Genomic DNA, 27394 nt, shown 5'->3' on the forward strand with positions numbered 1-27394 from the left:
TTTTTCCAAAATAGCATACTGAGAATGACTGAGTGATGTCGTTTTACATGACATTCTTACCTTAATAACCAGGCATATTTATAGTTAAAGGAAGTGTTAAGTTGTTCCTCCCTCAATTTTGAGTCCTGCAAACTCCATTTTCAATCTCCTTTCACAGCATTTGCTTTTCTTTTCCCCCTTCTTTCCCCTCTGTGTTGTGGAAGGAAAGGAGGTTTTTTTTTATGGGTTAGTAGAGAAGAGTATATGCCCAAATTGAGAAGGACTTAGAAGAGTTACCTTAGGCAAATCTTGTGAATTCTTTGAACCCCAGTCCTCTTTTTTATAGGCTGAAGAGAGTAAAGTAAGTGACTTAAAATAGCTTCTTTTAATATTTTAAAAATATTGAATGAAGGAGGTAAAGGAACAAACTGATATTCGTTATTGTGAATTACAATTAAAATAGATGTTTTTATAAAGCCCAACTAGTCTCCACACCCCCAGTACTTAAAAATGTCTAATGGTTTCTGTATGTAAGCACTTTGAAAATAACGTAGTAACCACATACATGGTGCCATTAATTTAGGGATGTGGAGATTTAGAAGTTTAGAAAAAAACTGTTTAGGGTAAGGGTCATAAAATTATAACCAAAAAGTGCCCACTATTGCTTTGCTGTCTCAAGAAAATATTCCAGATACAAGTATATACTTCTGCTTGCTTTGAAATTTGATCTTACAGGATTTCCTAGTAGAAATACTATTGGAAATATGCAGATTAAGTGTAAGCCATAGACTTTTTTTTTCCTTTTAGAAATAATTTTTAATCTTAAACTACTCTAAACATTAAAAAAATAATATTACAATTACCTTTCTATTTTTCTTTTGCAGTGTAAAGTCCTGTTTTCATATTATGGATATTTGTAAGTCCCATCCGAATTCATGTGACACAAATAATCACAATAAAACTTCACTCTTGAGACCAGTTGCTCCAAGCAGTACTGCTAATCTGACAGCAAATTTTACTAAAATTGGCACATTAAGAAGTCAGGTAAGAACTTATAGTATTTGATAATTTATGCTCCTCTTTTCTTTTTTTTTTTTTAAATGATTGCTCATTTGCTTTTGAAATATGCAGAAGTTTCCGTGTCAGCAGTTAGAAGTTCCAGTGCTGATGAAGTCTTACTATGGCTGTTCTGTTAAATCTCTAATATTTCAGGGTAACAGTTGGAGCATATCTACTCAAATCCATTTTTTTCCTTCACCTTTTATTCTTTCAGTATGATCTACCTGCGCTTCTATGTCTCAACTCTACAAAAAGTAGACTTCAGTAAGATCAATTTCTGGGTCCATTTTTATCATAGAATTATGATTTTTTGAAATGCATTTGATTTCTACTTATAAAGTATGTGTACAGCAATTAGAAGCCTGCTCTGTATAATGAATGCCATGTACGTCTATCGTTTCAGGCATTAACCACATCTGCTCATTCAGTTGTGCACCATGGGATTCCTCTGCAGGCTGGAACTGCTCATTTTGGTTGTGGTGATGCTTTTCAGCAGACCCTGATTATCTGTCCACCAGCTATTCAAGGTATACTTTTATTTAAATTACACTTTGAATTTAGGCATGCATTACTTTAAAATAAGTTTAGGCATCTATTCATTAAATATACTGCATGGGTTTTGCTACATTTACTGCTACATTTGAATTTAATTTAAGCAGGTCAGTAGCCTTTCGACCAGTGATACTTCTTGACTGCAGCTCCACTGTAGTCATCATTAACAAAATGGACCATATGACAGTTGTATTTCCTGTAGAGTCTAGCATGATAACATACCTTAGTGGAAATTAATGAACTTGGAAAGAAAGGTATGGATTATCCTATACTGGGTATAACTGCTCCAGATGTTCAAGTAAGTACTTATCTGCATGTCATCACTGGACATTACAGTGATTGAGAGCTCAGTTCTTTAAGTTTTGGCCAGAGGATTTCTTTCCTAAAATATTGTAGTCTTGTTCTTTACCCATAGTTTAGTTTGTTTGTTTGCTTGAAGATTGATTTTGATCAAATTGCCCTTATTTAGATAAAAATATCAAATCAAATCCTCAAGTGAGATGGTGACAGAATACCTTTGAAGATGCCATAAATTTTCACACTGAGGAACTTCTTAGTGGTAAAAGGGTGATAGCAATGAACTTTTTGACTGGAATAGCTAGCATAAAACCCTCTTTCCTAGGTCCTTTGGTAGCGTTTTGTCCTTGCTGGGCTGTAACATCTAGTTATATCTTAAAATCAAGAGATTGATGCCAAATGGGCCTGAAATGACTCTTTGAAGCGTGGTGGTAATGCTGTATAGTGTTAAGTGAGAGCTCTTGGTGCTAAGTGGGCCTGGGATCTAGTTCTCTTTCTGCTATTTGCTCTGCCATCCCAGACAAGTCTGTTAACTTGCTTCAGCCTTTGTCAAAGAAAACAGACTGAATAGATACTATCTTGATCGTTTCCAGCTGTAATATTTCTGGATTCTGAAGGTTACATTTGAAATTTTTATTTCATTTAAGGATGTTAGCAACTTTTTTAAGTTTTTATTTTAATCTTCCCCACAGTGCCTAACAAAGCACCAAGAATATGTTTGTTGACTTGCTTGGCTGGTAATGAGAGATGTGAAAACATGGCAGCTCTTTAGCCACTTTGGTTCTACCAGGGTAGCTTTGGTCTGTTATCTGTGACAGTGACCCATGGCTGGTTTGGTAATAAAAATACCTATATCATATTGTCAGCACTCTTAAAGATGCTGTTGTGTTTCTTTGTTTTTCTTCAACTGTTTATTGTAAAAATTTCAAACATATAGAGAAGTTCAAAGAATAATAACGTCCTTTCTCCTAGATTCAACAAGTATTAACATGTTATATTTGTTGTCTGTCTATTACACATACACATACTGTTAATAGTAAGTCATAGACATTTTACTTCTAAATACTTGAGCATGCAAGACTGATGCTTTTTTGTTTTTCAATCAGTTACTACGTAAGTGGTATCTTGACAAATACATTTTCACTTAGATGAGTTTTTAATCTGTACTAGTAGATTCTTAGGTTCTAATGATCTCTTCTATGTACCAAAATCAGTTTTGGGGTCACCTACCTACAGTGTGGTATATTTCATCAAGATTTGGAGTAGCAGGGAATTCCCTGGCGTTCCAGTGGTTAGGATTCTGGGCTTTCACTGCTGTGGGCCCGGGTTTGATCCTTGGTAGTAGAACTAAGATCCTTCAAGCCGTGCGGCACAGCTTAAAAAAAAAAAAAAAAAAAAAAATTGGAATAACGATTTTTTATTTTCAGAGCTACCTTCTGTTTGTACCAAAAGGCTTTGTGGACACATTTCTAAATACAATTGAGCATCATTCTTAAAACATTCAATGAGGTTAGGCAAATCTTTTATCTTTTTATGTAGCTTATAATTAATAAAACGTTAGTAACCTTTCTGTACATATGTTAACAACTGCACGTGGTTCCTAACAAGGATAACAGAAAGAAAAGAAGATACTTTCAGGCTCATTAACTCATCAAATGTGAAGAACAATAGTTTTAGAATTAATAGTGAGAGAAAGCAAAATATTTGTTGGCTTAAAGAACTAACAGGTGCAGTTGCAGCAGCATAACAGGCAGGCTCTGTAATATGTTGTCTCACTGTTTCTTACCTTAGTATAGTGTCTGCTTAGAAATGAAAGCTTTCCCTCTAATCCATTTTGGCATCTCTGTAGAAAATCCCATTATTGACCTTCTTACCCCTTTACCCCATAATGTGCCAATCCATTTCAAAGAAACATATTTAAATGATTATTGGGTAGCAGTTATGGTACCATTATACTTTGTATTTTAAAATAAAATTTATGTCTGTTGTCCTTCACTTTATATTTTTTACCTTGGGTCTACACTGTTTAAGTTCATCATGCGTTTCATATATTTTAGATACTATAGATATAACGTGTAGGTATAGCTATGTGGATGCCACATCCCTAATATATATTTTTTTAATTTATTTATTTACTTATTTTTGGTTGTGTTGGGTCTTCGTTTCTGTGCGAGGGCTTTCTCCAGTTGCGGCGAGCGGGGGCCACTCTTCATCGCGGTGCGCGGGCCTCTCACTATCGCGGCCTCTCTTATTGCGGAGTGCAGGCTCCAGACGCGCAGGCTCAGCAGCTGTGGCTCACGGACCCAGTTGCTCCGCGGCATGTGGGATCCTCCCAGACCAGGGCTCGAACCCGTGTCCCCTGCACCGGCAGGCGGACTCTCAACCACTGCACCACCAGGGAAGCCCCCACATCCCTAATATTGTGCCATGTTTAAGTACAGAAGACTTAGACAAGCTTTTACTTAACAAATTTGACTGTAGGTTGTTGTATTTACTAAACAAGCATTTAACATTATTTGGCAATCTGAAAAGCTACTTATTCATCCCCTCTGGATGAAAACTGCTATTTTAGAATCAAATGCATTCCAGCAAAATTCTCCTCTGTTGTACTAGAACAGTCTTTAAACGTTTTGTGTCATGCTTTCCAGGTATCAAGCAAATGTAATCAAAGATAAAAATTTTAGCTAACCTAATAAGCGTATAGAAAATTGGGATCTGAACCTACTTTTGAATTTGATTTAAAAAAAAGATTATAGGAGAATTCTTGTCTTACGGCATTGATTACGAGGAGAATTTAAGGGCAATCTGTTTTGTTTGGGATTTAAGAATTTGCTCTGTGATTTCATCCTTATCAAAGTGAGGATGCTTTTTTCTCTGATGAGATTCTCTATTGCTGCAATATATCTACACAGCCTGGGTGTGCTTATATTCCATTCCTTGGAGCATTTGCTGATCAAGACATGCTTTTTGGAAAGGGTTAGAAGGTCAGTTAAAGAAAATAACTCACAGATCTTTGTAGATCTAATTCACATGTAGCTCTTTTTTTTCTTTTTCTTTTTTTTTAACTTTTTTTGGCCATGCGCTGCAGCACGTGGGATCTTAGTTCCCTGACCAGGGATCGAACACTCACCCCCTGCATTGGAAGCGCAGAGTCTTAATCACTGGACCGCCAGGGAAGTCCCTCACATGTAGCTCTTTAGGTGGAGCTCAGAGGTTAGAACCTCCTGCCAGTAGGATAAGCACCTCTGTGAAGAAAATAAACACAATAAAATTCTCCTTAGAATTATCACTTACAAATATTTGTGCAATAAAAAGTGTAAGGTTATTTTTCAGTAGGAAAAAAAAAACAATTGTTTTTAAAAATTTTTTTTAAATGGCTGATCACACAAGGTCACTTTTATCCAAAAACTGATTATGTTTAAATGATCTGCCAGCCCATATTGAAAGTAAGTGCTACAATAGACTGGAATTATGAAGTAGTGAATTTATTCTAGTAACTCAGCTTACTAATCTTAGGAGATATCCCTAAAATCTTGTTAGTCAAAGTTCTTAGTTGGTGTAATACTACTTTACTCTCTTAAAGTTTAGTACCATAAGACTTAATATTTGCAAGGTACTCTTGCAATGTATGACACGGACATATTAATATTAACAGGATTAATGTGGGTAGTAATCCTGCTTTCTAATTTTCCTAGGGGGTAAGCAAAATGGAACATGTTTGTCCTGGAGTTCCAGTAGCTCTCCACTAGAAATACTAGTAGATTAAACCACAATGATAAATGCTTAGTTGTGTCAACATATTAGGCAGAAAAGTTTGTTGTTTGCTTTTCCTTTAGAGGTTGAAATGAGTGTGTCATCCTGAATTTTATTGAATCATGTAAACCGTCATGGCCATTGAAGTTGAAGTTGTGATACATTCCTCCTTTGGTGACATGTATAAGATCCTATCATAGTTTTAAAGAAGAGAATACCAAGCATAGCTAAAAGTTTGTATGAAAAGATGAACATTTACCTGCTAGAGGATAAGGATGTTGAGCCAGATTCACCTTTCCGTGTCTTACCAGTGGCAGAACTTTCTAAAAGGAAAGTAAAGCTATAATAGCAAACTTTAAAAGGAATGGGAAGTTTCAAAAACAAATCATTCAACTTTGTGCATTTTAAAATGGTAGAAAGAGTAGCTCTATAATAATTTTTGGAATGATGTACCACAAGGTAGATAGACAGTATCTCACTTTCCAAGTAGATTGCTTTCTAATATTATGAAAATTTTATGCAGGGGATTTTTTCATAATCTTAATAAGAATTTTAACAATTCATAAATTTAAGAGTTTTATAAGGTAACTCAGAGAAAAGTTTTTCCTTTTATTTGAGAACTGTTCTTTTCTATTTCACAGGTATTCCTGCAACACATGGTAAACCCACTAGTTATTCAATAAGGGTAGATAATACAGTACCCCTTGTAACACAGGCCCCAGCCATGCAGCCACTACAGATCCGACCAGGAGTTCTTTCTCAGGTTGGTAATAATTCATTATTTTTACATATGTGCTGTCCTCCTTTTACTCAGGTAGAGGCACTAATCCATTTGTAATATATCAGCTGGTGCTGTTGGAAACAATGAAAATAACCTAGATGGGGATTCGATCCTTGTAGATTATTGACTTTAACTTTTATAATTATTAGAAGATTGTTACTTTTTTTTTTAATTATTGAATTTTTAAATTTTTCTAAATTTTTTAATTTTTTTAACATCTTTATTGGAGTATAATTGCTTTACAGTGGTGTGTTAGTTTCTGCTTTATAACAAAGTGAATAAGTTATACATATGTCCCCATATCTCTTCCCTCTTGCATCTCCCTCCCTCCCACCCTCCCTATCCCACCCCTCTAGGTGGTCGCAAAGCACCGAGCTGATCTCCCTGTGCTATGCGGCTGCTTCCCACTAGCTATCTATTTTACGTTTGGTAGTATATATATATCCATGCCACTGTCTCACTTTGTCCCAGCTTACCCTTCCCCCTCCCCGTATTGTCAAGTCGATTCTCTAGTAGGTCTGTGTCTTTATTCCCGTCTAGAAGATTGTTACTTTGAGTTAACTTGTATCATACTAGTTTTTCTTTTGTTTTTGGTTTTGTTTTTTTGCTGCAACAGACATGGTCTGGTAGAACACAGCAGATGCTGGTACCTGCCTGGCAACAGATAACACCCATGGCTCCTGCTACTACTACATTAGCTTCTGAGGGTATGGCTGGTTCACAAAGGCTCGGAGACTGGGGGTAAGTTAAAAACAAGGGTACTTCTTTGTAAATAGTTTGCAAAATAGATATGGTAAAGTAGGGATTCAATTTTTCTAAATTTTCTCCCTAGGAAAATGATTTCACACAGCAATCATTACAGCTCAGTGATGCCGCAACCTCTTCTAACCAATCAGATCACCTTATCAGCCCCTCAGCCAATTAGTGTGGGCATCGCACATGTTGTGTGGCCTCAGCCTGCCACCACCAAGAAAAATAAACTGTGCCAGAACAGGTTGGTATTGATATTTTAACTTTCCTCTGCATTTTGAAAATTAATCATTAAAATAAATTTTGCATGTACACCAAAGGGTCACTCTTGTTGTATTCAAAATGACCTCTTTGATAGCTTTGTTACAAACACTAAGCCAGCTCCCTTCTCAATTTCTCAGAGGTATTTTGGTAAAACTAATGGAATGGGAGCCAGGAAGAGAGGAAATAAATGCTTTCAGTTGGTAAGATTGTCTTTATTGCCCTTTTGATTTATTATCTACCTATAATTTTAGACAATTTTAGATACTCAGATATCACATTTACCAAAAAAAAAAAGACCATTTGAATATATGTAAATGCAATCTACACTCATATTTCTAGAGGTATTTTATATATCACAGACTCATGATCTTTATGTTAGTGTGTTATAATCTTAACAAGTGAAGGTTTGCATTGTTAATTATAACAAGCTGTCTTAGAAAAATGTCATGTATATATTTTGATTATAGAAATGATACATTATTCCTTTGATTGCAGGAGTAATTCATTGCAGAATACCAATATCCCACAATCAGCATTTATTTCTCCAAAGATAGTAAATGGGAAAGATGTCGAGGAAGCAAGTTGCATAGAAACACAGGACAATCATAACTCAGAAGGAGAGGCAAGAAATTGTTGTGAAACTTCTATCAGGCAGGACTCTGATTCATCAGTTTCAGATAAACAGCGGCAAACCATCATCATCGCTGACTCCCCGAGTCCTGCGGTGAGTGTGATCACCATTAGCAGTGACACTGATGAGGAAGAGACGTCGCAGAGACATTCGCTCAGAGAGTAAGTGCCAAAAGCAGTTTCCTGTGGTTTTCCTGCATCCTTAAATGATGATGATGGCACCCTCTGCTGCAGTGGAAAAGAAAAAGCTTTGTGATTTATTACTTGTCTGTTCATGTCCTTCAGAGTAAACTTCCTGAATAGTGTTTAGCCATGATTACTATAGCATTTTTCCTGTATTATGAGCTTTAGATTTTTGTCCATGTAGGTCACTCTTAACTGTTTCATATCCTTAATTAAATAATGTAAATTTTGGCTACTTGGGGAGTATGTTCTCATTTTTGACCCAATTTTCCCTTCCCTCTTTACTTAGATGCAAAGGTAATCTGGATTGTGAAGCTTGCCAGAGCACTTTGAATATTGATCGGATTTGTTCATTAAGTAGTCCTGATAGTACTCTGAGCACCAGCTCCTCAGGGCAATCCAGCCCATCCCCCTGCAAGAGACCGAACAGGTAAAGGAATTTCAATAGCAGTACATTATAAATATTAAGTCCACTAAAAAGCCTATGTTTCTTTTGTTGTTGTTTAAATTAGTAAGTACCTGCCAGTTTACCACAGTGACTTCCCTCTTGATCATAATTTTTGAACTAGATCATCTTTTTATAAATTCAGGTTTTAAGTAGTAATTTTCTTTACTATTACAGAACAGATCTAAATGAAAAATTGAGGTTCTAATAAATGATTTTTAAAGAATCATTTGTTTTTGAAAGGGTGAAAAAGCCACATTATCAACTCCAGCTCCACAGATTACTATTGTAATTTAAATTTGGAATAAGAACATATACTTCAGCAAAATAAAAAGGAATATTTTGCATAATAAAGTAATGACCCACTGTCAGTAGAGTATTTGCTGATTTTTTTTCTCTCATAGTGATTGATTTGCATGGTTTCATGTGTATTTCCTTCCTACCCTTCCCTTTGGCCAGGGACATGCGTTGCCACTAAAGTAGTGAGCTTCTCCTAACCTGCATGATGTACTAACGCATTGAGAGATGAGCCATAAAAATTTCAGTGAAATACATTTGATTTTAGCTTTTAGAAATTCTTTTTTTTAGTGGAAACAAAATTTGAAAAATTTCAGCTTTAATTTTGTTCGTTTTCTCTTTTTTCCTTAGTCAGGAAATATGGTTTTGAATAGTTTGGTTATAACTAAGCTCTGTGGAAGCATAAAGAAGTATTAACACATCTTCTTCTTATAACTTGTTTATAATGTGGTTTTGAAGTTGATATTATACATACGTATATGTAAATACACACATATATGTAAGATGTGTATATATATAAATAAGATACAAAGATAAAAATATATAATTAAAATATACATATAAAAGGAGATACTTCAAATTGTTAAGTATGAAGTGAGTAGTAAAACAGAATATAAATGCTGTAAAAATCCCAAGGAGTTGGGGGGTGGTGGGCAGGGCCCAAGGGTCAGGGCGAAAAGAGAAATAGGACTCCGGCTAGACCTTCAGAGAGGTGGGAAAGACCTTTCAGGTAACTGGTTAGTTAAAAGGACCCAAATTATCACTAAAGGCACGTATATAACATTAGAATTTAATCTGAAATATGCAAGTTGCATGCTTATATGTTTGTACATTTTGTTTCAGTTATCCAGAACAGTACTTCTTTCGTAGTGTCTTGATGAAATCTTCTGTAATTTATAAATGGGATTTTATGAGCTGCTACTAAGGATCAAGTAGGAAGGGAAAGGAGGGAAAAATAAGTGCCAAGAGGGTGTTCCTAGATAGACAGAATTAGGGTTAGCAGTCTGAAAAGAGAATTAATGTGAGAGTCTAGGAAATCTATGAAAAATGTTTTTTTGATAAGAAGTTGTAATTAGGTATGAAATAGTTGAATAAGATTCTTGTCAATTTGCTGGGAGTCTGGAAATTATTTAACTTTAGATTTAATGTTGAAAAACATTGTTCATAAAAATACTTTCCTGTTGTAGTATGTCAGATGAAGAACAGGAAAGTAGTTGTGATACTGTGGATGGCTCTGCAACATCAGACTCTTCAGGACATGACAGTCCGTTTGCAGAGAGCAGTTTTGTGGCGGATACTCATCAAAACACAGAACTGGTAACCTCTGCTGACACAGAAACCAAACCAGCTGTTTGTACTGTTGTGGTGCCACCAATGGGACTAGAAAATGGATTAAATGCCGATGAGCATATGGCAAACACAGGTAAACTGAGTCCTCTCTGTTTCCCTGATTGTCCCTTTAAAGGTCTTAATTTAGGAACATTAGAGCCAAAAGTCATCTCTGAATTTCCAACCAGACCCTGCCAAATCTATTGTACAAAGGAGACATCTTCTAATATCACCCAGTCCTTGGAAACCATGAGATCTTTTCTTTTTATTTAATTTTAAGGTTCTCAAATCACTATTGTGTAAAATATCTAAAGACCTTTCTAATTTTTATATAAGAAGGAAAAGCAGCTACTCTCTGATATTTTGTTGTTGCCAGATTCTGTATGCCAGCCATTAATAAAAGGACGATGTGCTCCTGGAAGATTAAACCAGCCTTCCGCAGTAGGTAATCGTCAGCAAAAATTGACATCAGCATTCCAGCAGCAGCATTTGAATTTCAGTCAGGTATGTTTGTGAATTTATGAGTCTTTGGGATTCAAATTCAGCAGTTTTCTAACTGGGGGGAAAAGATTCTCACACTGTATAAAATCTTAATAAATTTTTCCCTTTTCGTTATCCCAAGTGACTTAAAAAGTAATTGGCTTAATAATAGGATAATTATCAGATTATCCATGGAACTTGAATTTTTCAGAAAGATTAGGTTCTTAGGTTCTCTTAAAGTTTTTTAGTGTGTTTGTTGTCTTAGACCCTTTAAATCAGAATGCACACCAATGCATTGATGGTTACATTTCTTGTGTGTTAATTGTGGTGATGGTGAGAGATGCCTTATTGAATACTTGCCATCTGGTCAGCACTGTGCTTGGCAGTTGTGTTTCACTTGGGGGAAAGAAAAGACCATAGGTATTGGAGTCAGACCTGCGTTCACATCCTGGTTTTGCCAAATGCTATGTATAGTACCTTGGCCAGGTCTCTTCAACAAGTCTGGACCACAGTTAATGGGAATGATAGCTATATAACTATAATTAGAATTAAATACCATCTCGTATGTAAAGTGTTAGTCTTACCTATAATAGGTGCTCCACAAATGGTAGCTATCAGTAGTGGTAGGAATAGTGACACTACTAGCAGGGGTAGTGGCAGTGTTAATATTATAATAATATGCAGTAATGCATATTAAAATGCTAATACTAATATATATATATAAAATTGATCGATATTTTTCTCCACTCTATTTATACTTACTATAAGCTAAGATCTGAGAGATCCTCTGTGGGTTATCAGTCACAGAGTATCTTGTAATTTCCCTTTCTTTTTGACTTATAAAATATGTAATTAATCTTTTTGTTTTGTTTTTGGATAGGTTCAGCACTTTGGATCTGGGCATCAAGAGTGGAATGGAAACTTTGGACATCGAAGACAGCAAGCTTATATCCCTACTAGTGTTACCAGTAATCCATTCACTCTTTCTCATGGAAGTCCTAATCACACAGCTGTGCACGCCCATCTGGCTGGAAATACGCACCTCGGAGGACAGCCTACTCTACTTCCATACCCATCATCAGCTACCCTCAGCAGTGCTGCACCAGTGGCCCACCTCTTAGCCTCTCCATGTACCTCAAGACCTATGTTACAGCATCCAACTTATAATATCTCCCATCCCAGTGGCATAGTTCACCAAGTCCCAGTGGGCATAAATCCCCGTCTGTTACCATCCCCAACCATTCATCAGACTCAGTACAAACCAATCTTCCCACCACATTCTTACATTGCAGCATCACCTGCATATACTGGATTTCCACTGAGTCCAACCAAACTCAGCCAGTATCCATATATGTGAAAATTCAAAAGAGTATATTGAGGAAGCTCAATGATATAAACATTTGATTAAAAATAAAACATGGTATTTAATAAATATTAGCCATGGCACAAGAAAATTATTTTTGAATCATGTAGACTTGGGTGCAATTTAAACAACTTTGAGCTTTAAAAAAACTCACTTTTAATGTGTTTTGCACATTTGGTATAACTTGTCTTTGGTCATGTTATCTTCTTATGTAGTAACTCTAGGCAGGTGACTTATGGGAGCAGAAGTCCAGTTTTGCTCCCGCTATTTTTTATAAAATTGCCTTCTAACTAGTGCAAGACACGTCTATATTTGGGAAGCCATTCTGTGTACAGATTTAGAGCAACAGATGCACATATGTCAGAATTACAGCATACAAGTGAATTGTATTATCTGTGTCTTAGTGTATAAATGTTGGGTCACTTACCTAAGAAATTGAGCTATTGTTCTTTACATTTGCATGTGTCTTTGCATGGGCACAATGTTGCCTAGACTTTGCTCTTAAATGTTGTTCTAATAATCTCAGCTGCATTGTAAACCGTTCCCACACATAGTGCCTTAAATATTTGAGGTTGTTAATGTTATTACTATATATAAATGTTGAGGACTGCAGCACTTAAAGTTCAGACTTTTTAGTTTCCTTTGATGGAGTAATGTTCATTTTTGGTTTTGTGTGGTATGATTTCAGGTTGTAGCTGTTTTTTCCTTACTAAGAGGGCAGCATGTTTGCTATAGCTGAATTCTGCTGTCTGATTTTTCAGAATGATCTAGCTTCAAGAAAAGCAAGCAGGTAGTAGTGCTTAAGAAAAATTGATTCAGTATCTAATGGATAGTTGATACCTGTCACAACACAGCATTTTATATACTGTTAAGTGAAACTGCAATACAATCTAAGTTTATTTTGGGAGTGTTTGCTGTATAATTGGATTTAATAAAATGTTTAGAGATGCAGTAGGCATGACTTTGAGTAGATAATGAAAGAAAATGCAAAATGCTCATTGATTCATGATGTGGTTTCATCCTAGCTTGGGCAAACCATGCAGTATTTAATAAATAGTAGCAGAATATTTACTATTGAAGCTTGAAAAGATGTGAGTTCTTTGTGTGCAATTTTTCATTTATGCATGTGAGAGGGTTTGTTTTGTTTTTAAGTATTTTTACATTGTAGTACTTGTTTTGCTTGTTGGTGGTGTTTGCTTATTTAATACATTCCGTCAGGGACAGAAATTACATGCTTGTTTTCCTAGGAAGTGCGTCTTGGGTTTTTCCCTCCTTTTTTTCTTTTTTTTTTTTTTTTTTTTGGGTGGTGGTGGTGGTGATGTTTAAATGAAGTTGCTTTTACAGCACCAAAGACTTAATCATCCATTTCCTATATAAAAGGTAGCTACTTTTTGCATAGACCTCAAGTATATTGTAGTGTAGAGGTGGAATTTAAAGGAAGGTATTAAGCAGGCTGTGTTTTAGCTTATGGGCAAATAATAAATTGTATCATTTATCTTGAATGTATCATAGATAAGCTGCTATATAACGATTGCCACTTCAGATAGCTGTGAAATTAGGTGATTAACTAGTTGTTATTTAGCCTTCTAATTTCTGTATAAGTCTAATTACATGAAATAGAAGTTGGGGTTTTGATTTTTTACTTTGCTTTTCTGTTTGGAGTGTCATTGTAACTACTGTATTGTAAATGATGGAAAAAAATTGCATATGTTATTTTGGGGTGTGTTATTTGCATCAGTATTTTATCTCTAATTAATGTTTGTGCTCATCACTGCATATAAAAAAAACTGGGATGTATCAATGTAACTTAATTTTTAATTTTCATACTGGCATTGTAGACACTTGAGAAAGCTGTATCTTGCAGGCTTGACTTAACTTTTTTTCCTTAAAAATCTGGAATATAATCTTATAGCATTTACTGGAATAAACAGTACAAAGCATTTGAGTGTAAAACTCCAGCTGTTTTGGATTTACAGCATTTCTTTGATAAATGAATTGCATACCACTAGTACAGATCTAGTACAGCGTTGACAATAAGCTAATAATGGATACACTTTTCTTTACTCCATTAATACAAGCAGTGTTTTATTTAATAATCATCAATGAAATAAATGTGCCTGAAATTAATTTTAAAAATTACAGTATTAGATCATAAGATAAAAACCAGCAGTACATTTTTAGTCACACTGAAAATGAAGGACTTAATTTTCCCCACAAGTTTCAGTGTTTTTAGTGATCAATTCTATGCATTTTATATAAATAGAAATATATATATATATTACACATAAAAAGGAGTAGCCTAAGATTAATTTAAAAGATTATTTACAGATGGCAAATTTATGGAGTCACTATTTAAGTAAACTTGCTGCCCTCCACAGCCTTCTAATTTTATTTATCTGGTCCAGCAGTTTACTGGTATCTGCTCACTTGTTGGAGAAGAATCATTGCTGGCAGCGGATGTTCAGAAACACCAAGTGCAAAAGATTGATTGATGTTTGTACCAGGTACAAAACTGGCGCAGTTTTCTTTCTGTTCAGGGCCATGTTCACTACCCTGAAACATCGTATTTTCTGTATTTCTGTTCCAAGACTGAGATGTCTTGTTAAATTGATGGTGAATGATAAACTTCAGTGTTTTCGTAATATAATAGTCCTGTTTGATAAAGGCGTACCCAAGTTAAGTACACTGCTCTTAACTGATTCTAATCACGTGCTTTTTATGTGTTTAAGAAGATAAAAAAAGATCCAAGATCCTGCTAAAGTCAAAATTTAGCATACTGACAAAAGAATTTGTACTCTCTTTAAAACCATTTTTACCAGTTTTCTTTGGTTTTACTGCTTTCTTAAATAAAACACTGCATGACTTCCAAGTTGCGTATTTGCATACTACTTTAATTTACAAATTATTTTTTAATCAAATATCGTGATATTTCGTTTCTTTTCCTTCAGGGTGTTTAAATATGTTACTGTAGTAGCAAAACTTTTTCATTTTAAAAATCTCTACTACTAATTTTAAAGTTGGTTTGTGTTAAGTAAAAGTTAAATCATACACTGCAAGGTGTAGGAAGATTTGTTTTAAAGAACCCAATGATATAGATTTGATTACTAAGTTTGAACTGTTAACTGTTTAACAGTTTTAGACTTGTGGCTTTCTTTCTTTGGTTTGTTTTTGCTTTTACTTCTATGCTACACTAGGTTGCCATGTAGCAATTGCACTGTGCAATATTACAATAAGGACTGGGAAAATTTTTATGGATGTAATGTCTATTACGGTTTGCGATAGTATTTCTCTCTAGTTCTCAGTGATTTAAATGTGACCAAGCCTTCTGTACTTTGTCACAAAAAGCGGGTTTTCCAGGTGACTATTTTGGTGAGTGTCAAAATAAGAATTTATGGTGTATTACTGTCGATTCACTTTGAATTAAAATATATATATTGCAGCAAACAGCTTGTTGATTTTTTTTCCACCCCAGTACTACTTACAGGGTAGGGAAGGAAAAGGTTAGGAGCATTGAGTTACCTAACTTAACATCGTCGCATTTAATTCTCAAAACCACCTGTGAGATACAATACTATCTTCATTGTGTAAATGAAGAAATAGGCTCGAAATATCTAGGTAAGTTGCCCAAACTCCCGGCACTAATGAGACGTGAACCAGGCTGTCTAACCAAACCAGTCTACTTTCCAGCAGTTCTTTTTTAAACTGAAGTCTAAGGTAGTGTGCTACAGTACTGTAACCACAGGATAACCAGGGCCTGCTTCCCTTGAATATTGTTTTCTTGAATATTTTTTGAGGTAAATATTTCTGTTCAATATGCATAGATGAAGAATAGGGAATTCACAAGTATTTTTAAGATATAAAACATAAGGCTTCAAAAGCATGTGGTTCCAGTAGGCCAATTTAGGCTGTGCCTTCAGACACCACCTCATACTTCCAGGATTTAACTTTAGAGCAACATCGGGAGGAAGGTTTCTCAGCGCCCCGCCAGAACATACCAGTGAGAATATGTATTCTCAGTCTCTCTCAGTAAACTTTTACTCGATGTATATGCACTTGGGTGTCTGGCTTCTTTTCATTCAACATTTTATTTCTAAGATACATCCATGTTGCATGTAGTTGTTGATCATTACTGTATAGTATTCATCTGTGTGCATATGTAATCATTTATCTGTTTTGTTGATAGACATTTGAGTTGTTTTTACTTTTTGGCTATTAGGAATCGTGCTACTACAAACATTTTTGTTCATATCTTTTGGTGAACACGTATGCATTTCCTTTGGGTATATATGTAGGCATGGAATTCCTGGGTCATAGGGTATACAGATGTTTCACATTATTAGATACTGCAAACAGTATTCCAAAGTGGTTAAATTAATTTACACTCAATGCAGCGTATGAGAGTTCTAGTTACTTTACATCCTCACACGTATTTTTTGTTTCTTTCCATTTAATCATTCTTACGGGTGTGAGTTGTTAAAAATTATGTGACCATTCTAGCCCAAAGTACTGATCCCACATATAGGTGAAATCCAGATTTTGCAATTTACTTGAAGGTAAATTGGCTTCTTGAGTGTACTAGGAAGTATTTAGCTATTTAAATGGATCTAGGAATTTAAAATATTTTTTTCTAAAGAGATTAAAAAGTCTTTGACCAACACACGTAAACCATTCAGCCAGTACCTAGCAGAGTGCCTGTCACAGCAGGTATGTCAGGAGTCATTCAGTAATATTTATGAAGCATCTACCATGTTCCAAGCATTCCATGCTAGGCATATGTCAGTGGACAAAGCCAGAAGATTCTTTTGCTCCTACAGATCTTTTTGTGGGAGGGAAAGATTGAAAGTAAATTAAGTTCAGTTAGGGTAAGCAGAATGAAGGAAATAGCCTGTTTAAGTGACCTAGAAGGAGTGTGTCAGGATATGCCTCAATGAGAAGGTGACATTTGAGTTGTGACAAGAATGCTAGTCAGCCACGCAGGGGAAGAGTATTTCTGGTAGAGGGAGCAGCAAGTACAAAGGCCCTAAGTCAGGGATGAGATTTAATATGGACAGAACAGGAAAGTGGCTTGTGAGGTCAGAGAGGAAGTGTGTGAGTGGGGAGCAGGAGCTAGAAGACAGAACCAGAGGGGTGGGAATGCAGGCCTTTTGCCAAACAAAGGAGTCTAGATTTTATTGTGTTACATTCATGGGAAGCAAACACCATGAATTGGCTATCGTGGAGAATGGTGGCAGGGCCAGAGGAGCAGCTGGAAGACCAGAGGAGGTTGCTGAAGTAGTCCAGAAGAGATGCTGGATACTAGTCTTTTGTCAAGACGTTTGTATTACAAATATTTTCTCCCAGTTTGTGGCTTTTCTTCTCATTTTCTTTACAGGGTGTTTGGAAGAGCAAAAGTTTTGAATTTGGATTAAGTCCAAGTTATTTATTTTCTTACAGTTGATGCTTTTTGTGTCCTAAGAAGGCTTTGCCAGTCCCAAAGTTGCAAAAACTTTCTCCTTTGTTTTCTGCCAGGAGTTTTAGGTGTTGGCTTTTATTAGCTCTGTGGTCCATTTTATGTTAATTTTTGTGTCAACTTTTTGTTCTTATTTTATCTTACCGAGAATCTGTACTTTTCCCTAAATGGAAGTATGGTTATTTGAAGTGGGAAAATAAGATGTTAATAATTAGTATTTTTCAATCATAAAAATAATACCTGATTACATTGTACTTGGAAAATGCAGAAAAACAGATTTTTTTAAACTCAAAAATGTAAGTGTTGAGGTGGTTAAAATAATGTAAGCAATTTTAGATCCTGATATTTTCTACTTCAATTTATAACATGAGCATTTTGCATGTTTTACAAACTTCAGAAATATTTTGAATGCCCTAATGTGGAATTTAGAGAGGTGATCAGCTTTGTTCTACATTGCTTATTTCCTCGGTGACTATGGAGAATCCAAAGAATTCACTTTTTCTTATCACATCGAATGTTTATACTTACTATAAACCAATTTTTAATTAGAAAAACAAAAAAAAAAAGTATAACAAACACACACACAACCTACACCTAGATTCACCAGTTAACATTTGCCACATTAACTTCATCTCTCTATATGTAATTTTTAAGTTGAACCTTTTGTGGATAATCATGACACTTGGCCCCTAAGTACTTAAGCAAGCATGCATCTGTTTGTAAGAATAACATTCTTCAGCTAATCACAAAACTGTGTAACACCTAGCAAAATTAACAGTTTTATAACATCTAATTTCCAGTCCATATTCAAAATTTCCCAGATGTTTCAAGAGTGTCTTTTATAGCCATCTCCCCATTCCCCCTGTCTAGGAGCCAATCAAGATTCACCCATTGCCATTAGAGAAATGCAAATCAAAACCACAATGAGGTATCACCTCACACCAGTCAGAATGTCCATCATCAAAAAACCTAGAAACAATAAATGCTGGAGAGGGTGTGGAGAAAAGGGAACCCTCTTGCACTGTTGGTGGGAATGTAAATTGATACAGCCACTATGGAGAACAGTATGGAGGTTCCTTAAAAAACTAAAAAGAACTACCATATGACCCAGCAGTCCCACTACTGGGCATATACCCTGAGAAAACCATAATTCAAAAAGAGACATGTACTGCAACGTTCATTGCAGCACTATTTACAATAGCTAGGACATGGAAGCAACCTAAATGTCCACTGACAGATGAATGGCTAAAGAAGATGTGGCACTTGTATACAATGGAATATTACTCGGCCATAAAAAGAAACGAAGTTGAGTTATTTGTAGTGAGGTGGATGGACCTAGAGTCTGTCATACAGAGTGAAGTAAGTCAGAGAAAAACAAATACCATATGCTAACACATGTACATGGAACCTAAAAAAATGGTACTGATGAACCTAGTGGCAAGACAGGAATAAAGATGCAGATGTAGAGAACGGACCTGAGGACACGGGGGGAAGGGTAAGCTGGGACGAAGTGAGAGAGTAGCACCAACATATATACACTACCAAATGCAAAATGGATGGCTAGTGGGAAGCTGCTGCATAGCACAGGGAGATCAGCTCAGTGCTTTGTGATGACCTAGAGGGGTGGGATAGGGAGGGTGGGAGGGAGATGCAAGAGGGAGGAGATATGGGGATATATGTATACGTATAGCTGATTCACTTTGTTGTACAGCAGAAACTAACACAACATTGTTAAGCAATTATACTCCAATAAAGATGTGAGAAAAAAAAATGTTGCGAATAAGTGTTTTCCTTTTTTTTTAATTTTTGAATTTAATTTAATTTATTTTTTTATACAGCAGGTTCTTATTATCCATTTTATACATATTAGTGCATATATGTATATAAAAAAAAAGGATTCACCCATTGCCTTTGTTTATGACATGTCTCTGACTATTTCAAATTCAGAAGTCTTTTTTTTTTTTAATGACATTTTTTTGAAGAGTTCAGGCTAGAATAGTCTACATTCTGTGTTTGTTTCTTCGTGCTAATTGTAGCATGAATTTCTGTGAAGTACAAGTTGGGTCTAGTGGTTTGATCAGATTTAGTGTTTGCTCATTTGCAAGAATTGTAGGAGTAGTTGTGCCTTATTGCTTCACATTAAGGGGCGCATAATGTCAGGTTGTCCATTATCGGCTGTGACACTAAGATAAAGAGGTTACTAGCAAATCTCTCCATTGTCGTCTGTGGGGTTGGCACTGTGGCAGTATCAGTAGCATTTTGCTCATTGGCTTTAGCGTCCATTGATGATTGTTGTCTGAATCAGTTATTACATTGGGGGTTGCAAAATGGTGATTTTTCCATTATATCGTTCCTTCTACATTCTTTACCTGGCATCATTCTTCTAATAAAGGCTTTCTGCCTTTCTCCCTGTGCTCCCTTCAGTTTTTCCCTGTCTCTCTCACCACTATGGATTCATGGATTTTGCTTTATTCAATAAGTTAAAATTATTAATTATCTTCAAGTCTGTCGAATCCTTTTGACATTATTGCATTAGTCTCTGGATGTTTCCTCATTTTCTGGCCTAATAACGTGTCTCATGCTCACCTTGTATTTTTCCTGCCTTGGATCTGGAGTTAGCCATTTCTCCAAAGAGCCAAGGTTTCAAAGGACCCAGGTGAGTAATGTTTATGATACAGAGGTAGTTCGTTTGTCTTTTGTAGTACTGTCCAATTATGGTATCATAGGTATTGCTGACCAAGAGAAAAGACTGATCTTTTCTCTTAGTTTAGCTTTAATCCTGTATCCCCATTACTCAAGGTCATACCTGACTCCATTTTTGCAGAGAGATGTTGTTTGTCCAGCAACTACAGCCTACCTTCCTTAACCATCTTGTGACTCTCAGGCTTACACTCTGGTTGCAGTTGACCTGGGAGGAAGATGAGTTTTCCATGCATGGGAAAATTCATCTAATAAATGCCATGTTTACTGCTGTTTCCCCATTGTTTAGCCCTTGTGCCCAATGGATTTTGAGTAAATGTGGACCCTAGGATTTGAGGACCTTATTTGGTAAATCATGAAAATGGTTGTGTTATATTCATGATGATGATGATGAACTTGAAGGAGGTGATGAAGTGAGAACAGGAACTGTGCTGCTGCTTCATCATAGTCCCCATATTCTTTCATCACTTTCATCATATTTCTTATAATTTTCTTGATTGCTTTTCTCACTAACAAACTCTGAATGCAAAGGCCGTTTTTATCTTGTTTTTGCCATGTCTTTGACTCTATGTACCTGCCCATAGCAGGCACTAAAACATTTGTTAAATAAATGAATGAAATCAACAAAAATCTGTTGAATGGAATTTAGGAGGCCCAGTTTTATTACCTGCTTGGCTACTCATTTAGGTGGTCTGGTTTTGAGCAAGTTTGGGCTTCCCTGGTAAATTGAGAGAGAGAGAGATTGGGCTTTCAAACTCAAAGGCAGCAAGGGCTGGGCAGACTACACAAGTAAGTGAAGCAGACTGAGTGGGGACTGTGGCCAAGCAGGGCGTTAAGTCCAAAGGGAGCAGGACACGCATGTGGCATGGCACGCCCAATGTCTACCAACTTCTAGTTTTCTGAGAAAACAAATATGGATGTCAGTGAAATATTGGCAACTAATGAAACTTAAAAAAAAGTTATGTTTGTTTTAAATATGGCGTAGGCCAGACACAAGTCATCTGCAGGCCAGAGTTGGTTTGTGGGTAGCCGGTTTGCTGGAATAGTTATTCTTTGAGTTTCCTTTCACTTTTGATATTTGATCATTCTGTTCATTTCATTATTGCTATATTGTAGTATGGCCAGCAGGGGGAGAAAGAGTACTCTAATTTTCTTTCCAGTTTGGTGGGATAACAACATTAAAGAAAATAACAAAGTAGAGATGGGGCGGGGTAGGCTATGTCCCACGAACACTGATAATACAAAGTGAGAAGTTTCTGACTTTTGTAAATAGAATTTGAAAAAGTGAGAAAGGATTCCAAGCCTCAGTGAATCCTTGAATTAATAGACTAGTTGGTTTATCATGGAATCAAAGGGAGATATCCATTCATCCCTCCATTCCTCTGCTGCCATTTATACCTGCCATGTAGTCCAAAAATGTGTGGATTATTTCATCTCCAGCAAAGGAAATCAACCTTAGAGGGTTTGCAACTGGAAGGGGAAGGAAACGGTAACAGGAAAAAGTGACTCAGTACCTAGTTTTTACCAGAGCATTTTATGTACATTATCTTCCTCATGATAACCCTTTTCCTGTGCCAAAATCCCTCTTTATTTTTTATTTTTTTATTCTGCAGAAGAAAGAAAAGGCTTAGAGAGGCTCAGTAATTTACTAATAAAACAACACAGAAAGAAACAACGCTGAAAACAAGCCCCTGTTTGACTCTGAAGCTTTTGGATGTTTCGCCTCACTACATTGTCTAAAGCCAGTGTGGTAACTATTTAATAGCTGCCTGGGGGTTGTATGCATATGTATGTACATAAGTGTGTTATAACCTTTATTAATATAAATAATGTGTGGCACACAACTGACAAATGATAAAATATACAACACTTCTTATTATAAATCTCATATAGTCAATTGATTCTCACAGAAGGCTTTCACTGAGTTTTGCCAAACTCTTATATGGTTATAATTCAGCCACAACTTGACAAAATCAGGCTATGAATAAATGCTTTATTACTACTGATTTAGCAAAGAATTGCTTATGTTATTGATGAACAAGGGCGGTTCTGACCTGAATGTTCACTGTTATTTTCTTTTACATTTAAGACCAAAGTGAAACAACAAAGATATACCTTGGTCATATATCATCATATATACACTGTTGGTCAATGACATGAGTGAACTCTTTGCTCAGTCTGATGATAGTTTTCAAACACTGGGAGAATATGCTTTCCCTCAATTTTTTTGGTGCTACTTGTAACGTACAGCTACACACACGATATACTTTTAACTGCATTAACATTTTCTTCATCACTTAAGTCTAGAAAATCAACAAAACAATAAACTAAACTCTAATTTGTAGTTGAGTTTGTAGTGTTTGCCTATTTCCGTGCTACAAATATTCCCACCATAGCATTTCAAGCTACCTACATGATGTCACTGAACATAAAGTTGGGAAGAGATGTGCACCATTAGATAGTACTTCCATTAAATAGTTACAATAGACATAAATAACATCAAGAGCACAGATAATAGCAAAATGTAGTGAACTAATGAGAGGTAAGTTTTGAAAACAAGCAGTTCTCCCTTTGCACAGTAGTGTGGGACCATAAAAATGACCATGTAAGCTGAAACCATGCAAAGTGATCTTAATAATCAATGGGAATAATTACAATTGTTCCCTCACCTTGAATATTTTTTGTTAAAGCATTACAAACTCTCTGCTGCTGGTTATAAATGTATATAGGAAAATGAAAAAATAGTACGGCTAATATAATACATAATTTAAGACATTAGAAAAATTGAGAATTAGAGTTTTAAAGTTTTATTTCTTTGTAAAATACTTATCAAGAGTTTAAACAGTGCTTGCATTCTTCTCATTGTATAACTTATGATGCATCTTTTCTATATCTTGGTGAATTGTCGTACTTTTCGATCATCTTCCAACATTTTATCCTTTGCGCTTTGAATGTCATGAGATATCTCTGGTAACTCCTCTAATGTGAATTCTATTGCTGGCATCACTTTCTCTCTGGGACATCATCATCCATTTTGTCACAACACTTTGCTAGTTTATGTTGATGAGTTTGCCTTCACTAAGTTCCTCTGGCTGTATATGTACAGTCTCTCAAACAGCAGCATGTCAGGCTTCTCACAATCAGCTTTGTCTTCTTTGGCTCCATTTACATTTGATTCAAATTTGACTTCCAGCATTATCATTTTCCATTTCTCTGCTGCACTATCATCTTTTTTGGCCAATTCCCTCTTTCCATTATCCATTTTTGTAAAATGTCACGTGGGTTTATCATGGGAAGACAAGAAGGTAACAAAACTACATACTCTGCTGTCTGCATGAACTGATGAACAGATGCGCAGTGATCAATCACCAACAGTCTTTGGAAGAGGCGATGTGATTGGTCACTGATCATGAAGTGCGTTCATTATTAACCTAGTGATTTATGGACTGAAGAGCCAACAGCAAAGTTTGTAATTTATGCCTTCACTCATAGTAAATATACTGTGGTAACTAAAATTTGGACCACATTGTTGACGGACTGGTGTTATTTAACTAAACTGTGGTAACTGAAATTTGTGCGTATCGGAACCATATAGAGTGAGAGCTGCTTATATTTATTACTTTTGTTTTTAATATCATTTAATTGTAAGTTTATGAAATTCAGTTTTTAATAATGAGTGTATTTAACAACTGGTTCACAAAATAGCTGAAAATGTCTCAGCTGACTTTGGTACAAGCCAGGTCCAGCACATCATTACGTAACCCCACAAAGCATTTAGCACTTCCACTTTCCTCATTTATGTGAACAGCAGAGGGGCTGTTTGTTACTTGTTCAAGTTTATAGGCAGAATGACATATCCAAGGCTGCTATTCTTTAAACTCTCCTGATAACTTGCATTCAAATGATCTCAAGGTTTACTATAAGCCTCCAACCTCATTCTATGTCTTCTTGGTATCCATAAAGAGGATATATAAGAAAAGTTAATAACTTTAAAAAACGAAACATTTATTTTAGCTCTTCTATTTCGTTCCTAGCCTTGTTTCTTTCATTAATAGCAGAGAGACTATTATTAGTCAACTTTCACTAGGTTATACTGCAGTAACAAATGACCCCCAACATCTCAGTAGCTAAAAGCAACACAGCCTTATCTCTTGCTCTTGTTATACGTAGGTCCCAGGTTGGTGGCAGCTCTGCTCCTAGCTACAGCCTATGTATAGTCCATGGATTTTCTTCATGTTTGTATCTGGACTAAAGGAGTAACAAATATTGGACATGCTCTCCTAATGGAAGAGGGAAAAGACACAGAATTGGACCTTGCAATGGTTCCTAAAGCTTTTGAATGGAACTGGCACGCGCTCACTACTGTCACATGCCATTATCCAAGAAAGTCATATGGCCAAGCCTCGTATCAATAGGGAGGGAAAAATTATCAGGACAGCAAGACTACAAGTCACACAGTAATGTGTGAGGAAGTATAATCTTCTTACATGGAAGTAAAGAACAGAAGCAAATCTGTTTTTTTTTTTTGTTTCAACTTGTGAGAAGACAGGAATAGTTTCTCAAAAATTACCAAAGGTCAGGAATTTGATTTCTAAAAATTCATTTGTTGAGATAGGATTAAGCCCTGTGTTCAATGACCTAATGTCTTGTTACTCCAAGTGTGATCTATCAATCAGGATTAGCATCACCTCGGAGTGTTTTAGAAATGCAGACTCTTGGGTGACCTCAGATCTACTTAATCAGAATCTTCTTTTTAACACGATCTACAAATTTATGTATACATTAAAATGTATGAAACTTGGGCCTAATGGGCATCTCTACCTGAATGCCCTTTCTAGCTCTTGTTTTCTTTTCCCCAAAACCTCCCTTTCCTATATTCCCAGATCTTGGTTAATGACATCCTCAATCACCCCAGTCCAAAGGCTGAATGTTTTCCTCAATTCCCACCCCCGTCCTCCTCCTATCATTAGTTACCCCTATCAGATCCACTTCATCCTTGGCTCAGGCCTAGGAACTTGTCTAAACTAATGCTCTTATCTGACTTCCTTGCCTCCAGCCCACCATCCTCTTCCAGCTCCAACCAACCTCCTTATTACTTGCTGTGGGGTCTTACTAAAATTCAGTTCTGATTAAGATAGTAGCAGTGGAGATGACAAAAAAATGCTTGGGCAAGGGAGGCAGTGCAAGTAAATATCCAGTCTAACAGCATACTATTCATCAATAAAAAGGAACAAAGTTCTGAGAGCAGAGTTCTGCCTATCAAATTCAGTTTCAAGGCAAGTTCTTGACCATTTCCCCCCCAAGCTCCTCATGCAGAAATCCTGGAGTTGCCATTGTATGCTAGCCTGCTTTAAAATTGTGACTATCACTTTTAGGGTAATGTCCAAATCTCTTAGGGGGAGATTCTCTGTGATATGTCCTTGGTCTGCCTCACCAAGAGAACCCCTCATTGCTTTCCTCCCCATACTAAGCAACCATATCAGCATCCTGGTCTTGTGTGAAGGTACCTGTTGATTGATAATACCATACTTTGGCACGGCTCAGATGCCCTCTCTCTTGCCCCCATTTTGTCTGCCTGACATGTCCCAGCTCAAGTGTCACCTCCTCTGGCATCCTTCCTTGACTCAGGAAGAGATTTCATATCTCCTTCCTTATGTCATTTTTCACCTATGGCATACATCATTGTTTTATGATTTAATTTATCCATTGCTATATCCTGAGATCCCTGAGGGCGATGGATTTTGTCTTGCTCATCTTCATAGTCCCAGGGAGCACAATGTTGGGCACATATTAATAGTAGAGATCAGTAAAGGTTTATTGAATGAACGGAGGAGTGAAGAAAACATGATGGTTTAAATCAGACATTGTGAAGAATGATAGGATCGTGTTAACATATAGAAAGTCTCCACTCTCAGGCACTTAACAGGTACTCAAGAATGGAAGACATTATTACTGTGCATGTTGCCTTTATTATTATTTGGACGTGCTGTGCGGCCTTGGGGATCTTAGTTCCCTGACCAGGGATTGAGCCCATGCCCCCTGCAGTGGAAGCGGGGAGTCCTAACCACTGGACCGCCAGGGAATTCCCGCAAGTTGCCTCTGAAGGGGTGATGGTTTCATCTGGTCTGAAGATGCACTTGATTAGATTTTCTAATAAAATAGAAGTGTTTTTGGCAAACAAAAAGGGGCATTGGTTGGTTGGAGGAGTTGGCATTTATTGCTAGCGGGCTAATATCCTTGTTAGGATATGTATTGTTTGTATTACTCTTCTTATAGACCTTTGAAAAATGATAGAGCTTTAAAATGAAATTTTAAATGTAAATATTCTCTCCTTTATGTGCATTGAGAAAGACTTTATATAAAAATAACATCAAAGATTTATTGAGCACTTTGTGCCAAGCTTAGCTTTTTTTGGACAGTTTTATTGAGCTATGACTTACATAACATAAAATTCACTAGTTTTAAGTGTACAATTCAATGAATTTTGGTATATTTACAGAGCTAATCGTCATCACCACGACCTAATTTTAGAACATTTCTGTCACCCTAAAAAGAAAGCTTGTGCCCTTTGCAGTCAGTCACTCCCCATTTTTCTTCCCTCGGCCCCCCGTCACCACTGTGCTACTTTCTGTCTCTTTGAGTTTGCCTTTTCTGGACATTACGTATGTGGAATCATATAATGTGTGGCCTTTTGTGACTGACTTCTTTGATTTATCATAATATTTTCAAGGTTCACCCACGTTGTAGCATGTTTCAGAACTTCATTCCTTTTTATTGATGAATAGCATGCTGCTGGAGCACATTTTATCTGTTCACCAATTCATAGAGATTTCGGTTGTTTCCACTTCTTGGCTTTTGTGAACAATATGCTGCTACAAATATTTGTATTTGTGTGCACATTTGTTTTTATTTATGTTGGGTAGATACCTTGATATCTTGGGTAGACATGTCCAATTTTCTTAAAGAGGAATACTGAGGCACAGAGAGTTTAAAAAATTTTCCCAAGGTCACCAGTTATTAGGTGATAGAGTTAGGACTGGAACCCAGGTTGTGAATCAGTGAGATTTTCAATGGCCAATGCTA

At 36.3% G+C, this 27394-nt stretch overlaps 1 protein-coding gene across 4 annotated transcripts in view; it reads left to right on the forward strand.

The window, feature by feature from the left end:
* HIPK3 (homeodomain interacting protein kinase 3) overlaps positions 1-15606 on the forward strand; it is a 95641-nt gene extending 80035 nt beyond the window's left edge. For 3 of the 4 annotated variants that reach the window (XM_082410409.1, XM_082410408.1, XM_082410410.1), the window contains 11 exons: positions 864-1023; positions 1442-1565; positions 6282-6403; positions 7038-7162; positions 7254-7415; positions 7573-7635; positions 7931-8227; positions 8538-8678; positions 10178-10413; positions 10696-10823; positions 11680-15606. In XM_082410409.1, coding sequence (XP_082266535.1) covers positions 864-1023; positions 1442-1565; positions 6282-6403; positions 7038-7162; positions 7254-7415; positions 7573-7635; positions 7931-8227; positions 8538-8678; positions 10178-10413; positions 10696-10823; positions 11680-12156 — 2035 coding nt within the window. In that variant the 3' untranslated portion in view covers positions 12157-15606. The remainder of the gene's footprint in view (positions 1-863; positions 1024-1441; positions 1566-6281; positions 6404-7037; positions 7163-7253; positions 7416-7572; positions 7636-7930; positions 8228-8537; positions 8679-10177; positions 10414-10695; positions 10824-11679) is intronic. The other variant, XM_082410411.1, reaches the window with a different exon arrangement.
* The last annotated feature ends 11788 nt before the right edge of the window (positions 15607-27394 follow it).

This window comes from Balaenoptera physalus (assembly GCF_965194825.1).
Source record: "Balaenoptera physalus genome assembly, chromosome: 10".
NCBI classification, from domain to species: domain Eukaryota; kingdom Metazoa; phylum Chordata; class Mammalia; order Artiodactyla; family Balaenopteridae; genus Balaenoptera; species Balaenoptera physalus.